At 30.0% G+C, this 17,062-nt stretch overlaps 1 protein-coding gene and 4 non-coding genes across 5 annotated transcripts; all 5 read left to right on the top strand.

Annotated features, from left to right (window-relative positions):
* The first annotated feature begins 934 nt into the window (after positions 1-934).
* Positions 935-1,016, top strand: TRNAS-GCU (transfer RNA serine (anticodon GCU)). The gene has a single exon. It is a non-coding gene; the product is annotated as a tRNA-Ser (tRNA).
* Positions 1,017-3,552: 2,536 nt separating this feature from the next.
* On the top strand, positions 3,553-3,634 carry TRNAS-GCU (transfer RNA serine (anticodon GCU)). The gene has a single exon. It is a non-coding gene; the product is annotated as a tRNA-Ser (tRNA).
* A 3,460-nt stretch (positions 3,635-7,094) lies between these two features.
* TRNAS-GCU (transfer RNA serine (anticodon GCU)) lies at positions 7,095-7,176 on the top strand. The gene has a single exon. It is a non-coding gene; the product is annotated as a tRNA-Ser (tRNA).
* Positions 7,177-10,282: 3,106 nt separating this feature from the next.
* On the top strand, positions 10,283-10,364 carry TRNAS-GCU (transfer RNA serine (anticodon GCU)). The gene has a single exon. It is a non-coding gene; the product is annotated as a tRNA-Ser (tRNA).
* Positions 10,365-14,879: 4,515 nt separating this feature from the next.
* Positions 14,880-15,490, top strand: LOC105775813 (uncharacterized). The gene has a single exon (XM_012598320.2). It carries the CDS (start codon positions 14,966-14,968, stop codon positions 15,371-15,373), a length of 408 nt encoding a protein of 135 aa, XP_012453774.1. The 5' UTR covers positions 14,880-14,965; the 3' UTR covers positions 15,374-15,490.
* Positions 15,491-17,062: the final 1,572 nt, after the last annotated feature.

The raw sequence follows: 17,062 nt of genomic DNA, 5'->3' as shown, positions 1-17,062 counted from the left end.
ACAAATATATAAAGGACTTTGGTATTAAGGTTATGACCACGGTTCTTAAAAAATCAACTAGAAATTCTTATTACTTTTTTATTATATTTCAGTATTTACTGTCGTTTGTAAACATGGAAAATCAAGAGCAAGGCAGACAAAGCTTTTCAAAGCACTTGACTCAAAGCGAAGTGAAAGATCGCATCATATTCTTCTCTTACACTGATGTTGCCCCGTTCTTTGAGTTTCAAGAAGGTCGTCTATTTTTCATGGATGTTACAGATAGCCTAGGAAAAGCATGGACATTTATAGGTACATTTTATGCGAACCCAGAAGTTGGTAAGTATGTATCAATAAAATGGCCACAATTTTCAAGTGAGAAAGGGTTGAAAGCTAACGACGAAGTTATATTTACGGAAAGACCCCAACGTGAAGGTGAAGCACCTTGGAAGAAATTCAATGTTGTAATCAAGAGAAAAATCAGATTGTTTGGGCAAGACATTTGGGGAGAGCTTAAGGTATAAATTTTGAAATAAAAATTTATGCGGTATACCAAATATTTCATAATATTTAAAAAAACTCATAGTTGTTGATTTTAATTATTCACTGTAAATTTTTTTTATTCTATATTTTCATGGGTGAGTAATATATATTGCAATAAACTAGGCATTAGCATTTGTAAAATATTTGGTGAAAAGTGTTCCTCTCCTTATTTAAAGAAAATAATTTTAATTATTTTAATACTCAATTGTCAAGATTTCATATAAATATCTCAATCTTAAAACAAAATCAAAAATTTATTATGCAGTATTTTGAGTTTTTAAATTGAATTGGAACTGAATCGTTCAAACAGTATATTTTATATTAAGTAGAATTTTAATATAAAACTTAATCGGTTTGAACGATAATTATTTCAAGATTATTTTCGAATATTATATTAGAATGTGACAAAAATGACGCTTTGGCCGAGTGGTTAAGGCGTGTGCCTGCTAAGTACATGGGGTTTCCCCGCGAGAGTTCGAATCTCTCAGGCGTCGTCTTTGTTCCTTTTATTTTACTATCAGTAAAATCCAAAAACTATAAACATTTTTTTTTATTTTCTTTTCATCATATTATTTTATTTAAACTCCTTAAATTAATATTTTCGATTCATTATATTAGGTATGGTTTTCTTTTTATTTTAAATGAAATGTTGGCATAAAATCTCATTAAACTTTAAAATTGGGGTGACTTTTTAGAAAAGAAACCCACAATGCGTGCAAACAATACAATACATTATAAAAAAATTAAATTAAATGATATCATGAGCCACTAAATTAGTACATTGCATTCTTATTGTATCTTTTTGCTTATAAATGTGAACAATAATATGTTTAACATGCATTAAAACATGTTCAAAGATTGAACTAATTACAAAGGTCTGCCCTATTTGTTGTTTTATGATCAACTACAGTAAGCAAGTAAGGTGTAGGCTCATCGTACTCCTATCTATTAGCTTTAATTTGTTCTAATGAAATAAAAAACGAAAAATGAATCAATTTTTTTTAGCTTCTTTCTCCTCCTCTTCATGTTGCCAATGACACGAAAATTGCAACAGCAATGCAGTGAAATTGACAAAAAAAAAAATTGCATCTATAGATACATAGTTTTACCCTATCATTCTCCACCTAAAGGTTTTTGATTGTTCTTGCGGCATGTTCATTCACGGGAAACAAACAGCCTGCAAAATATGCGGCAGATCAAATGATATATCATTTGATACTATCACTATACAAAGAAACTCTATGGCAAATGTTGTCGAACAACAACATTTCAATCAACTAGTAAATGTATGTGATCTCCTGGCTTCAGATATATCACACAGTACAACCCCTTTCTCCCATGCTTCTTCAACCTACTACCAATAATACTTGTATACAAGTAGATTTTTACCTTCTTGTCATCATAGAGCCTTCGAGCATGAAGAAAACCAAGCATGAGTAAAGTAGCTACTGTAGCACCCGACACTAGAAATGCGTTACCTATAGAAACCGAAGCACGTAAAACATAACTAATTTATACCTATGGTATTGATCATTAGTGTTCAATCTACAAATTGTAAAAATTAATATATATTAGCCTACCATGCATAATATTATTTAATCACATGATAATGATCATTAGTGTTTAAAATTGTAATCACCAGACATAATATTATTCAATCATAATAGACTCAACAAAATAATAAGTATTTGCTTCCAAAATAACAATAAGTCCTTCAGAATATGATAAAGATATTGAATATTAATAATAAAGTTCTTAGCCAACGTTTGCCAATTTGCCAATTTTATTGTGATCTTATTCTTCTATGATCCAACTATGGTGATCCAACTATGCTAGGCAAGCAGGATGCAAATTCTTCGTATTCATCCCATCCAGTGGCTTGAATTTTCTCCAATGGAATTGAAAACCAATCCATTTCCTTAACATTGTGTTTCTCTCCATCCTCATCATCGGTAAGTGACTTTATTTCCAAGAAAAGTTTTGGATCAATTTCAAAATTCTAATCTACATCTTCGATATTCAAATTTGCTGCATTACTCGGCAACTTATTCTCGCAAGGAAAACCATGATAAATTTTCCAAAATCTTTTTTTCGCTTCCTGAAAGGCTGTTAAACCAGCCGAATCATCCCATTCGAATACTTTGTCGTGTTCATACAAATTCTTCTTTAATTCAACAAATCTTTCCCATGGCATTGCACCCACTTCTATGCAAAATGTTTTCTCCCATGTAGGCAATGGTTCAGGTTTAGGATGAGTAGTCCTTTGTTTGGAGTAACTTAGTTGACGATTATTCCCTCTTTGACAATATGACCCTCCTCGTTGACGATATGACATTTTTCTGTTTGAAAAAAAAATTGACTTTGAAAGTGTAGAATATTTTCTTAAAACTTCAAATTCCAAGTAAAATTGTGACAATGACGAATAGAAAAATCATTTATATAAAGACCAAATAGATGTATCTTTCCGTGAAATATAATGTATCTTTTAACAAGATACTCGTTCATAGGGTTGTATTGTTTTATAAATTAACTTTGTATAAGATTACGTCTTTGTATGATAATCTTACATACAAAGTTATGTCTATAATATTATTATTCATTAATTAATAAATGTAATATATTTTATTTTTCTAGATAAGTAAAATTCAAAAATTATAAACTGTTTTTATTTTCTTTTCATCATATTTACATTTTCAGATGTCATATTATATAATCAGTTTGGTCCTCGCATAGGTAAATAAATAAATAAAATTTATTATGGTTTAGTTTGGTTGGATTTTGAAAAGAAAAAATAACATTTATTATGGAGTATTTTGAGTTTTTAAAATTCGAATAGGAACAAAACTTAATATAAAATATACTGTTTGAACGATTCAGTTTTTTTTTTTATGAAAGTAAAATTTTAATATATAATATTTCAAAATCATTTGAAAACTTGAGTATAGAATATAATCAAACCGAATTTGATTTGTTTCAACGATAATTATTTTAATGTTATCTATAAATATTATATTGGAAAGATGCAGTAATGACGCTTTGGCCGAGTGGTTAAGGCGTGTGCCTGCTAAGTACATGGGGTTTCCCCGCGAGAGTTCGAATCTCTCAGGCGTCGTCTCTTTTTCCTTTTTTTTTCCCGTTGATTGAGAAATTCAAAATGCTTCTATGATGCAGAAGCCAAAAACAAAGGTTTTGGGCAAGTTTAAAAATTGAACCAAATATAATTTTTTTACTAAAACTAAAACCAGGTAAGCGAGACAAAAGGACATCCTAATTCAATACAGAAGGATTATAATCGAAAGTTCCTTCAATAGATGAAATCGCAATAACTCTGGATCTTCAATTTTGGCCAAAAGACCTACCACTATATTCTGCACCCAGGGAATATGTTTGACACGAACCTCCCAAGAGTGAATAAGCATGTGATGGTACCAGACGGAACTCCATCATCCTACTATCCGCAAAACTACCAACAAGAATAATCTCAATCAACAGAGCATTATCACACTCTAATTCCAACTTTCGAAATCCCTTATTCCATGCTAAGTACAGCTCTTCAAGCACCGCCCGTACTTCAACCATCTCTGATAACACCTCCAATAGAGGCACAAGCCCTTGAAGAGAAAACAATACCATCAGTATTAAGTTTAACATAGCCCACCTCAGGAAGCAACCAATATGAACCTACTACCCAAGGGTGATAATGAGAAGATTTGAGATACGTTGTTAGAACACTTCTCGTCCAACTTGTGCTTATATCCACTATTTTTTTAAAACAATTGTGGGCATCAGAGAAAACAAACATATTTCGGTTCTTCCAAAACAGCCAACAAATATAATATAAATTTTATCTGTTTATTTTTAATTTTATATATATTGTTGTAACGTTATTTAATATAAACTTAAAAGACATGTAACTTATTGATAGTGTTATATTCTTTGCTCAAGTTATGAGAGGTCAAACCTTAATAACATAAAAAAATTAATTATAAATTAAATCAAACCCATTTAATTCGAATAATTACTTGATTTTTTTTAAATATTTTACTAAATCAAATACATTGAAATATTTAAGTTTTTCAAATATTTAAATAATTACAGGTCAAAAGGAAGTAACCATTTAGAACGATTAACCTTCATATGCCTAATCCATGATGATTGGACTATGACTATTGCACGCATTACAAATATCACGATGTAGTCTCTTTTCATCACACATTTGAACGATGACACTTTTCACTGTTTAATTGATAAAACATCAATCATGTTACTTTTAAAAGTTGATGAAAAATAGTGTTTGTTTACTCATCAAGTGAAAAGTTAAAAGTTAATTTATTTACCTACAATTACATGTCTATTCATAAAGGTTTTATCTTTCTTCAACAAATATATAAAGGATTTTCATATTAGGGTTATGATTATAGTCCTTAAAGACCAATTGAGAATTTTTATATTTTAGCATTTACTATCATCCGTAAACATGGAAAATCAAGAGCAAGGCAAACAAAGCTTTTCAAGTCGTCTAACTCGAAACGAAGTGGAGGATCGCATAATATTGTTCTCTTATGCTGTGGTTGCTGAGTTTTTTGAGTTTCAAGAAGATCGTATGTTTTACATGGACGTTATGGATAGTTTGGGAAAAGAATGGACATTTGTGGGCTCATTTTATACGAACCAAGAAGTTGGGAATTATGTTTCCATAAGTTTGCTACAGTTTTTTACTGAAAAAGGATTGAAACCTAACGATGAAGTAACTTTTACGAAAATACCCCAAGGTGAAGATGAATGGACTTGGAAAAAGTTTAAGGTTGAAATCAAGAGAAAAATCACATTGTTTGGACAGGATATTTGGGGAGAACTCGTGGTGTAATTTTTATGCATTCATTGTGGGGGGAGCCACTTACTAAACTATGTCTTTCATATGCAAAATATTTCATCATATTTAATAAAACTCGTGATTCCAAATATATTTTATCTTTTTAAACACTTTAAAATAAAACAATGACTACTTCATTTTTTTTTAAAAACACTTACCCAAACCTATACTAATGGATATGAATAGTATATACTAACGGCCAAAGTGTTTGTAAATGTCAACAAAAAATGGAAATTTTGAACCTATACCGACGGGTTGACAGTAAAAAATGTGTCCCGTATACAAATGGAAAAAGTTCGTAAGTAAATCCCTGAAAAAATTATTGGAATAGTATATAATTCTAGAGCGATTTTAGTAAACAGAGGAATCCGTCAGTGTAGGTTGAATGATATTTAGTGACAATTTTCAGTAGAAGTTTATCCAGATGCATGTTGTTGTGATGGTCTAAGCATCCCATTTACCTGTCGGTATAGGGTGTAGGCTGTTCTGTATGGACGGAATTTTGGGTTTTTGTGATGATGTTCTTTTGCATAGCATTTGTTTTTGTTGTAGTGTACCGCCTGTGAAAGCCGCATTCAACATGTTGTATTGTGTCTTCTGATACATCTTGCTCTATGTATTCTTAATTAGTGAAATGTGTTGGGAATGGTCCTTTTGGATTTTGATGGAATTGGTGGCCTCGTTTATCAATTGTTTTCCTATAGGTAGGAGATTTGGTTTCTATATGCTGTAGTAAATATTGAGCAAGTCAGGAAAAGCTTCTCAAAGTTCTCTTTCACTGCATTTGCAGCGTTCTTAATTTGAGTTTAATGAAGGTTATCTATTTTGCATGGATATTATAGATAGTTTGGGAAAAGCCTAGACAATTCTAGGCACGTTTCAAGCAAATGAGGAATTAGAAATTTATGCTTTCATAATTTCCCCACAATTTTCAATTGAGAAGGGACTCAAAGTCAAAAAAAAAAAATTTTAGGGGCAAAATTAAATTGTAATTTTTACGATAGTAAAAATACAATTTCACCATTTTAATAGCCTATATTTTTATAATTTTTAAAGGATTAAATCAATTTTTTATCATTTTTAGGGGGCTAAAATGCAATTTTACCTACTAAATTAAAATTTTAAATGGACTAAATAAAAATTTTCATTTTAAGAAGGCTAGGCCCCTGCTAGCCCCCTAGATGCACCCTTATTTTCATAAAAAGATAATATTTAATAATCTATACTATATATAAAATGTTTGACTCGGTTGGTGACACGAGCCAATTCAACACCAATTTAGTTATGAAATTACTAAAATACCCTTACATTAAAGGGTAACAAATATCATCATAAAAGTATTTTCATTTCATACTTTTATGTAGTCTTCAAATAAAACAACTCAAAAACATTATTTGAGAATCAATCACAATACCAAAAAATTCTTATGAAAAACTTTTGGTTGAAATATTTTGAATATAAAATATTTTATTTACCTACATCGTAAGTATGTTAAAGCCTAGTATTTAATAAAACTCGTAATTCCAAATATATTATTCTCTATATTTTTTAATTATTTTATTTTATTTTCTCATGCACACACATGGTGAAGTTGCCATAGTAAAGACAAAAGAAGAAGAACCATCTTTATTTAATAAGTATCAATGTGGTGAGGGGATTGTTTCATACTTAAACTTTAATGAACCACTAAGATGACAATGACGCTTTGGCCGAGTGGTTAAGGCGTGTGCCTGCTAAGTACATGGGGTTTCCCCGCGAGAGTTCGAATCTCTCAGGCGTCGTCTCTTTTTCCTTTTTTTTCCCGCTGATTTTGAGAATGTCATCGTTTATATTTTCTCTTTTGGGCTAAATCTCAAATTTATACATGAATTTTAATTTAATATGTAATTAGATACATGAATTTTGATAATGTATAATTATACAAGCTCTAATTGTGGTTCAAATGTATACTTGAAACTTTAGTTTTGATTTAATCATACACATTTAAAGAAATAAATACATCGATTTATTTTTATATTAGATAAATATAATTATTTATGCATGCAATATATAAACATAAAATGATGTTATATCAATAATTATGTTAATAATGTACAAGAATTGAATCAAATCAAAATTCTATTTATAAAATTACACAAATCAAAATTCACGTGTACAATTGCATATTAAACTATAGTTTATGTATAGTTTTGAGATTTATCCCTATTATATATTTTAGAACTTGTCCATGTTGATTTCTATTTTTTTTTAGTTGGTCTTTGAATTAGACTTGTCCATAAATTGGGTCACCCAACACAGTTCGAAGGCCCACCCAAAAAGTGGGAGAGTTTAGACAAAAATATAAGCCCAAAAATAGACTTGGATAAAAAATAATGCTTATTTAGAAAAAGGACACTGCCTCTGGTAAGGTTTTTTGGACTCAAGCCCGACCTGGCTGTGCAAAACAATCCTATTATTTTCTCACTGTTTTGTTGTCATTTCACTATTATATTACTATTATTTTATTGTTATTATTTGGATATTGTATAATTCTTATCCTATTGTTAATTTTGGTACTATTTTAGAGATATTTATTTATAAAGTTGCACCTTAAATATAAATTTTTTTGTAATTTATTTTTAATTTGTTAAAAAATATTTATTTGAAGACAGGAAAGAAGCACTTATCTATTAGGAGTGTAGGATTTTGTTGCAAAAGCGGTGGAGGAAGACTGCGGGAGATGAACAAAACCTGAGGAAACCCAAGCATCGGAAATGAAAGATTACTTCAGTTAATAGGCGTCCATTTTTGAGGGAATGATCGATGGGGATTGCAAGAGGATATGGAGTCTCAAAAAGATGATGACTCGTAGTCCTAAAGAAAGTTGTTCTTTGTGGAAGAAATGAATTTGAGAAAGTAACTCCTGCTGCTTCTAATGTCAAATTACATTACCGAAAGAGGAAATGTCCTAGGTTGGAGTAATTAATGGGGGGTGTGGGTTTTTTAGTGTTTTTTTATTTATTTATTATATATATAATTTTTAATTTTTATATAAAAATAATTTTAATATGACTAGGTCCGGTCCAAATTTTAATATTTTTATTTGGGTCAGGCTTAAGCAAAATTTTAGGCTCAATTTTCGAGTTGGGTCAAACCTATCGATTGGGCTTAGAATTTTGTTAGGGCCTGGTCCATGGACAACTTTAAATTGAATTTGGCTATGTTAATTAGGTTATACTTTTGGATTAACACTATTGATTTATATTTATGTAACGTTGCTAATTAATTTAATGGTGTCATGTGATAGCTTTTTAATATGTCACGTGATAAATATAAATTAAAAAAATTTAAAATATTACTTGATGGCGATGCTGATGTGTCATACTCATATTTCACAAAATTAAAACTATAATGTTTTTCAGTATGTTAAAAAGTATTCAAAATGAACCCCGTGTGTTGGTCTGATGGTTAGGGTGTTCATTGCCCAAGTGTGACCTAAATTCGAGTCGCGCTAGTCGCGTTGCTGTTATAATTCAAAAAAAAAAGAAAAAGAACATTCAAAATAGCTCTCTTGGAATAATTTTAAATAATTGTACAAGTAATATTTTAATCACAACATACCCATTCAATATTACATTTTAACTATCGTTTAGTTTGTATTAATTAAATTAATCACATTTTCATTCCGTTTAAGTAATAGGGTATGGCTTTCCCGGGTTCAAGAAAAAATCATATATGATGGATGATTTTGTTAATTTTAAAAGTTGATGAAAAGTTGTGTTTGTTTATTAGTTGGGTGAAAACAGTTAATCCATCGATATATAATTACATATCTGTTCACAAAGGTGTTATATATTTATTTGTTATAAAGATATCTCTCTTCAACACATATATAAAGGATTTTTGAAACAGAGTTATAATCACTGTCTTTAAAGTTCAATTTGGATTTTTTACTACTCTTTGATATATTTCAGTATTTACTGCAATTCGTAGTTATGGAAAACCAAGAACAAGGCAGGCGAACATTTTCCAAACGTCTTACCCCAATCGAAGTGGAGAAACGCATAATATTGTTCTTTTACACCGTGGTTGCGGAGTTCTTTGAGTTTGAAGAAGGTCGTCAATTTTTTATGGACGTTACGGATAATTTAGGGAAAGAATGGACATTCGCTGGCACATTTCATGCCAACAATATTGTCGAAAACCATGTCTCCATAAGTTGGGCGCAATTTTCACTTGAAAAGGGATTAAAAGCGAATGACGAAGTTACTTTTACTGAAAAACCCCAAGGTAATGGACCTTGGAAAAAATTCAAAGTTGTAATCAAGCGAAAAATCAGATTGTTTGGGCAAGATATATGGGGAGAACTCACGGTGTAAATTGTGAAAAAAAAACTTTTTATGCCATTGTTCTTCAATGTTGGGGGGAGCCACCAAAAAATAAAAATAGGTATTAATGCTATATGTTTAATGTACCAAATATTTCATAATATTAATAAAACCCGTGGTTCTAAATATATATTTTTCTTTTTATTTTATTAATCTCTTTTATTATACAATGTATTATGAAAAAATGAAATTCATTTAGTGTTAAACCAAATTTGATGTGTTTGAAGGATTTTTTGAAAACTTTTTAAAAGTAAAGTCAATTTCATAGTTTAAACTACTTGGATTGAAGTTTTATTATCTAGTTTATATTAATCAAATTCATATAAAGTGTTTAACATATTTTCATTAAATTTCTTGAATATTATTTTCTTCTTTAATTTCAAAGAAAAAGAAATTGTTGGTTGTGCATGGATGCAGGGATCATTCCAATGAAGAAATAGAAAATTATATTCCCGTAAATTACTCATCATTAAGTATCAATGCGCGAAAGGAATAGCGTGATATATACTAGACGGAAAATGACGCTTTGGCCGAGTGGTTAAGGCGTGTGCCTGCTAAGTACATGGGGTTTCCCCGCGAGAGTTCGAATCTCTCAGGCGTCGTCTCTTTATCCTTTTTTTCTTTAACTTTTTTATAGCACACATGCAATGTGAAATGTGAAGATGACGAAATAGAAAATTCCTTTATATAATTACCAAATAAATGTATCTTTTCATAGAGAAATTAGTATTTTTTATTCATTATGTTTACATTATAAAATAAAAAATATTCATGAGCCTAAACAATCTACACTAAAATTTAGTACATTAACTAAACTATTTACAAAGGTCTGCCAAGTTAATTTCAAGATTCCAATCAATATAAATCAACTACATTACTTGGTAATATAATCATCTTAACGATTCTTGGGTATGTATTTTCTTGTGACCCAAGAATCTCTCAAATACTAAAAGACAATCGACTTACATCAAACTCAAATTTAAAGAAAATAAATTTAAAAATAATGGTTACAAAATAAATAAAGAATTATTCTTCTTTATTAACTTAATGTTAATATAAGCCATTCTTATTTTGAAAATTAAAAAAATAATTATTTCACATTTAAAATTTCCAAAAAAACTGTGTTTCTCCTTTCTTTTCTTTTCTTTTTGTTAAAAACTACGTTGCTAAAAAATTTCCCACTCACGTGATTGACTGTGGAAATCATATTTATACTTTAAATTAAATATTTAATTAAATAAACATAAATTATAAAAGTATTAAATATAGAGTTAATTTTACGTTTAAATTAAATATTTAATTAAATAAACATAAATTATAAAAGTACCATGTCATCGACTTATTTTATCCTTTCCCAAGTTGCATCTTTTTACTGATTGTTCTTGCGGCATGTTCATTCACAGGAAACAAACAGCCTGAGAAATATGCGGGAGATCAAATCTATGGCAAATGTCGTCGAACAACAACATTTCAATCAACTGGTGAATGTATGTGATCTCCTAGCTTCAACTATATTACACAAGCATGAGTAAAGTAGCTATTGTGGCACCCGACACCAGAAAAGTGTTACCTATAGAAACCAAAGCAAGTAAATTAAACAGAACTAATTTATACATATTGTTTTGAGTTTATTATGATTGAATAATATTATCACTGCTTCTAAAATAACAATAAGTCCTTCAGAATATGATAAATATATCGAATGTTAATAATAATGTTCTTAGCCAACATTTGCCAATTTTATTGTGATTTTATTCTTCTATGATCCACATATGCTAGGCAAGCGGGTGCAGCTTCTTCAAACTCATCCCATCCAATGGCTTGAATTTCCTCCAAAAGACTCGAAAACCAATCCATTTCCTTAGCATTGTCTTTCTCTCCATCCTCATCATCGGTAAGTGATTTTATTTCCGAGAAAAGTTCTCGATCAATCTCAGAATTCTAGTCTACATCGTCGATATACAAATCTGCTGCATTACTTGGCAACTTATTCCCGCAAGGAAAACCATGATAAATTTCCCAGAATCTTTGTTTCGCTTCATGGAAGGCTGTTAAACCAACCGAATCATCCTATTTGAACACTTTGTCATGTTCATACAAATTCTTCTTTGATTCAACAAATCTTTCCCATGGCGTTGCACCCACTTCGATGCAGAATGTTTTCTCCCATGCAGGCAATGGTTCAAGTTTGGGATGAGTAGTCATTTGTCTGGAGTAACTTAATTGACGATTATTCCCTCTTTGACGATATGACATTTTTTTGTTTGAAAAAAAAAGAAAATTAAAATAAGAAAGATGAATATAATGTTAGTAAAACATGATTGACTTTGAAACGTGTAGAATACTTTCCATAAAGCTTCAAATTCCAAGTAGAATTGTGAAAATGACGAATAGAAAATCATTTATATAAATTATACCAAACAGATGTATCTTTCCGTAAAATATAATGTATCTTTTAACAAGATACCCTTTCATAGGGTAGTACTATTTTATAAATTAACTTTATATAAGATTATGTGTTTGTACGATAATTTTACATACAAAGTTACATACAAAGTTGTCTATATGATATTATTATTCATTAATTAATAAGTATAATATATTTTATATTTCTAGATAAGTAAAATTCAAAATTATAAACTATTTTTATTTTCTTTTCATCATATTTACATTTGTAGATGTCATATTTATAATCAATTTGGTCGTCGCATAGGTAAATAAATAAATAATTTTTTCAATCAAATTTTGTTTTAGTCATTATATTCAAATTTGATGTTAAATTTTTTTAATTCAACATAGTTAAATATTCTTGTGTTGATGTGAAAACTCCTTAAACTAGTATTTTCGATTCATTATGGTGGTATGGTTTTGTTTTTATTTTAAATAAGAAATTGGTATAAAATCCCATTAAACCTTAAAATTTAAATTATATCTAGATATACTCATGAGCCTAAATGATCCAACTATGGTAGGCAAGCAAGGTGGAGCCTCACCGTACTCCCATCCAGTGGCTTTAATTTGCTCTAATGGAATCGAAAATGAATCAATTTTTTTAACTTTATTCTTTCTCCTCCTCTTCTTCATCATCGGAAGTTGACTTTATTTTCGAAAAAAATTTTGGGTTGATTTCAAGATTCCAATCAATATCATCTATATATAAATCAGCTGCATTACTTGGTTTGGCTTCTTAGAAAGCTTTTAAAGCAGCTGAACAAATTATTCTTCACATTCACGCAGAAGTTTTTCTCCCACGCAGGCAATGATTTCTATGAATTACTGGTATTTCTTGGGTTGAGATGAATAAGCTTCTATCTGTAGTAATTTTCTTGACAATTATAACATACATCATGGTTTCTTGTGATTGAAGAATCTCTCAAAGAATAAAATTATAGGCAATGATATTAATGTAGTGAAATATAGATTTAAAGTGAGGGGAGTTGTTGTGTTTATACAAGATTATTAATATCCTTTTCCAAATCCTGTTGGTATCTAGAATGTTGAAAACACACTTGGTTATGATGAAATTACATATCTATTAATCAAGGTATTACGTACTTGTTCATTAAATATATAAAGGATCTTTCTATTAAAATTATTATCACCATCCTAAAAACTCAATCTGGAGTTTATGCTGCTCCTAATTATATTTCAATATTTGCAAACATGAAAAACCAACAAAATCTTGTTTGACTGGAAAGAAGATGGTCTATTTTAGTGTAAATTGTTGTATGATATTTAATACAACCATGGTTCCAAATGTATTTGATTCACTTCCAGTCTTTTGTGAAGCTGCCCTACGCTCCATCAAGTGAAGTCAACAATTTGATTTGGTCATCGTGAGCGTAATGCATGACGTAAATTCCTAGGTACTAGCAATGGTGAAATTGGAGTTGGAGTGAATCCTTTTTTATAAAAAAAATGAGAATTTAATAATTGATGTATTTAGAATCGCTTTTGTGGATGTTGATCTTCTACTTGCATCTCCAGGGAATTTATTGTACTCTATTTTTTAATTCAGAGCTCAAGTAAGTCATGCTGAAATTTTTAATTAAAGAAGACATTAATTATATCATTTTCAAGTTCAACCTCATAAATCCATATGAATTTGAAATTATTTGTCTTATTTTATATTATTAATTTCAATCAGTTAATTTAAAATTTATTTTATATTAAAATATAAAAATAAATTTTAATTCAATAAAACCAAACACGAATCATATAACTTAAACTTGAAGCCGACACTTCTAATAAACTCAAATAAAAAAAAACAAATATTCAAAAAAGAGTAAGCTACATGGATAGTAATTCAATTATAAAAAAAATTATTTTAGGCACCCAAATAAAAAGTTTGCAATTTAAGCACCCACATCACATAGTTTGATCATTTTGGTTACTCCCGTTGAAATCACAAGCGGGTAGATGATGTCACAGTTAAAAAAATCGGTATGATAATAAATTTAGCTCTCAAATTTTACATACTGTATCAATTTAGCCATAATTTTAAAGAATTAACTCTAAAAATTTACAAATATTCTCAATTTGATCCTTATTCTAAAAAACTCAAAAAATTACATAAATATTTTCAAAAAATATAATAATAAATTTAAATTTTATATCATATTAATATTAATATTAAATAAAGAAAACCTCCACCACCCCATCCCTCTCCCTCTCCTGACTAGTTTCGCCCCGACTGGACTTATAACCATATAAAACCTAAATTCTTAATATTAATATTAAATTTTAAGTTTATTATATTTTTTAAAACCTTTATTTATTTTTATATTTTATTGAATTTTTTTTTAAATTGGGATCAAATTGAGAATATTTATAAATTTTGAGAGTTAATTCTTTAAAATTATGACAAAATCGATATAATATGTAAAATTTAAGGGTTAAATTTGTTATTATACTAATTTTTTAACTATCACATCATCTTACATTTTGTGATTTTAACAGGAGTGACCAAAATGACCGAACAATGTAACTTGAGTGCTTCAATTGTAAACTTTTTATTTTGACTGCCTATCCAGGTAATTTACCCAAAAAATCATTATTCTAATTCCTAGGCTTCATTTATTCGAATAGCAATAACTCAAGCTGCTTTTATCAGCCGATGATCTCTCGCTCTCTCTCTCAATTCAGAGTTCTCATATAAACTCCAAGTCAAGTCTCTCTCTAACATACCCTTGACACCACCGCCATGGCTGTAGATCACCCAACCACCCCCAAACCCTCCCTTCCCACTCATTTATCCACCCCATTCCAGTGGCAGCAGGCTCGTCGGACACTTTTCTTCCTCCGCCGGCGAAATCATAAGGTACCCACAGTTCGCCTTGGAGGGAAGAAACCAAGACGAGGATCAATCTTGATAGTGAAGATCTTGAAGAAGATAAGGTGGGTGAAGTTGCAGTATAGGTGCATGTTGAGGAAGCTAAGGAAACAATACAGGAACTTGATTAAGGATATGGTAGAAGCAGGAGCAAACATTGAGGCTTTACAGCAACGAATGTTTATGGAATCCACTTTCGCTCTCCCTGTTATGGGTGTTTCCTTCTCTACTTTCCCTTCTGCCGCTGCATCTGATCGTCCTAAAACCTTGTTGTTTTGAAATGTTTTATACCCTTTTACTCTTTCTTTTTCTCTCAATCTTCATAAGATAGTGAAATCGATCAAAATGTATACATACTTTTGTTTTCTGCTGATATAATAGTATCCCTTCTAATTATTGTTTTCTTTTCCTTGATTCTTGTTTTCTAGCATTTTCTGAGTGCACAAACATAGGTAAATTTCCCAGTTTTTCATTGATTGATGCGTTAGATAAAGAGATTCTTGATTTAAACATTAATAATGTGAGTTGATAACTGCTGCTAACGTATTGAAATTATATTCAAAAGGAGTTTGGCTGATGCTTTTCGTCGTTTTAATGCAGAAAAAAATGGTTCGAAAACGACTCTTGGTGATGAAACGTGAAGTAAATTTCTAAGTTAATATTGATTCTTTATTCAACTTGGACTTGTTTTTCAATACGTATAATGGAATTGATAACATGATTAATGCCATCTCCACAAGATAATCTTAATTAATAAGAAGGATTAATTACTTCAATAAATGTCTAACTCTTGCCTAGATTCTAAATTACTCCTCAAATTTCAAAAGCTTTTAATTCAGTACATAATGTATCAATATTTTTATTAATCAATTTCTAAACTTATGTACTTACGTCCAGATCTGACATATTAAAAAGGTAAAACAGCTTCAATAAAATTTAAAAAGGTTATTTCTTTTTTTAGCATGTTAAATTTTCGTTGTCCATGTAATAATTACATATGTGTTTATGTTATACTATACGTCGATAATGGTAGTAAGAATGATAGCAAAATAATAAGAAAGAAAAATAAGAACACAAATATTTTACGTGGAAAATCTTTATCGAGAAAAACCACAGATAGAGGAGGTTTAAACGGCCCTCGAACCTTCGCCCCCACAGATCCCCAATTTTGCCTCTCTATTTTATTTCTTTAACAACTAAGTTGCACCTCAGACATTTTAGGCCGGATCAAACGGGATTCAGGTCACACAACTCTAACAGTTTACATTTTGATAACTTGAAGGCCTTTATATTAGGAATCGAATTGCATTTTTCCCCTCTACTAAAAAGGATAAATTAGACCCTGTACATTAGATCAAAAAACAAACCAGTCCTTTCGCTAAAAATTTCACCGATTTCTACGATTTAAAACGGACCATTTTACGTCAGCATGAGACACATGTGGCACGCCACGTGTCACTGTCTGGTTATTCTATCAACCACGCCAGTTTTCAACAGTACAAATGGATGAAATTTTTAATAGAAAAGATCAATTTACTCTTTGATCTAACATACAGGGATTAATTTGCCCATTTTTTTAATAGAAGGAACAAATGCAATCTCACTTCCAATATAGAGATCTCTATAATATTTTTACCCTTGTTTTACCTATTTTCCACATTAGATTCGGTTTAACATTTAATATCATACTTGAAAATTTAAATTAAAACATTATGAAGGTTAAAACCAATTTGTGATCTCCATCGATCATAAGTTGAATACATCATGTGATGCTTGATACTTACGTAAAGGGTGGCAGATAGGTCCAATGATAAAATGCAAAAAATTCACATATTTTAGGGATGGAAATTTGGAAGGATACACACCCACCCCCCCTTTGAATTCAACATCTGCATCATCAATATATTCCTTTGGTTCCATCTCAACAAAGCACCAAATTGTACACCATGTGCTTCATAGCTATTATCA

Source organism: Gossypium raimondii, chromosome 10, assembly GCF_025698545.1.
Source record: "Gossypium raimondii isolate GPD5lz chromosome 10, ASM2569854v1, whole genome shotgun sequence".
Lineage (NCBI taxonomy): Eukaryota > Viridiplantae > Streptophyta > Magnoliopsida > Malvales > Malvaceae > Gossypium > Gossypium raimondii.
Note: the sequence above shows the minus strand (reverse complement) of the source record. Positions and strands in the feature narration are given on the sequence as shown.

Coding starts and splice junctions, on each gene's coding strand:
- LOC105775813 (XM_012598320.2), top strand. CDS start 14,966: ATGGCTGTAGATCACCCAACCACCCCCAAACCCTCCCTTCCCACTCAT.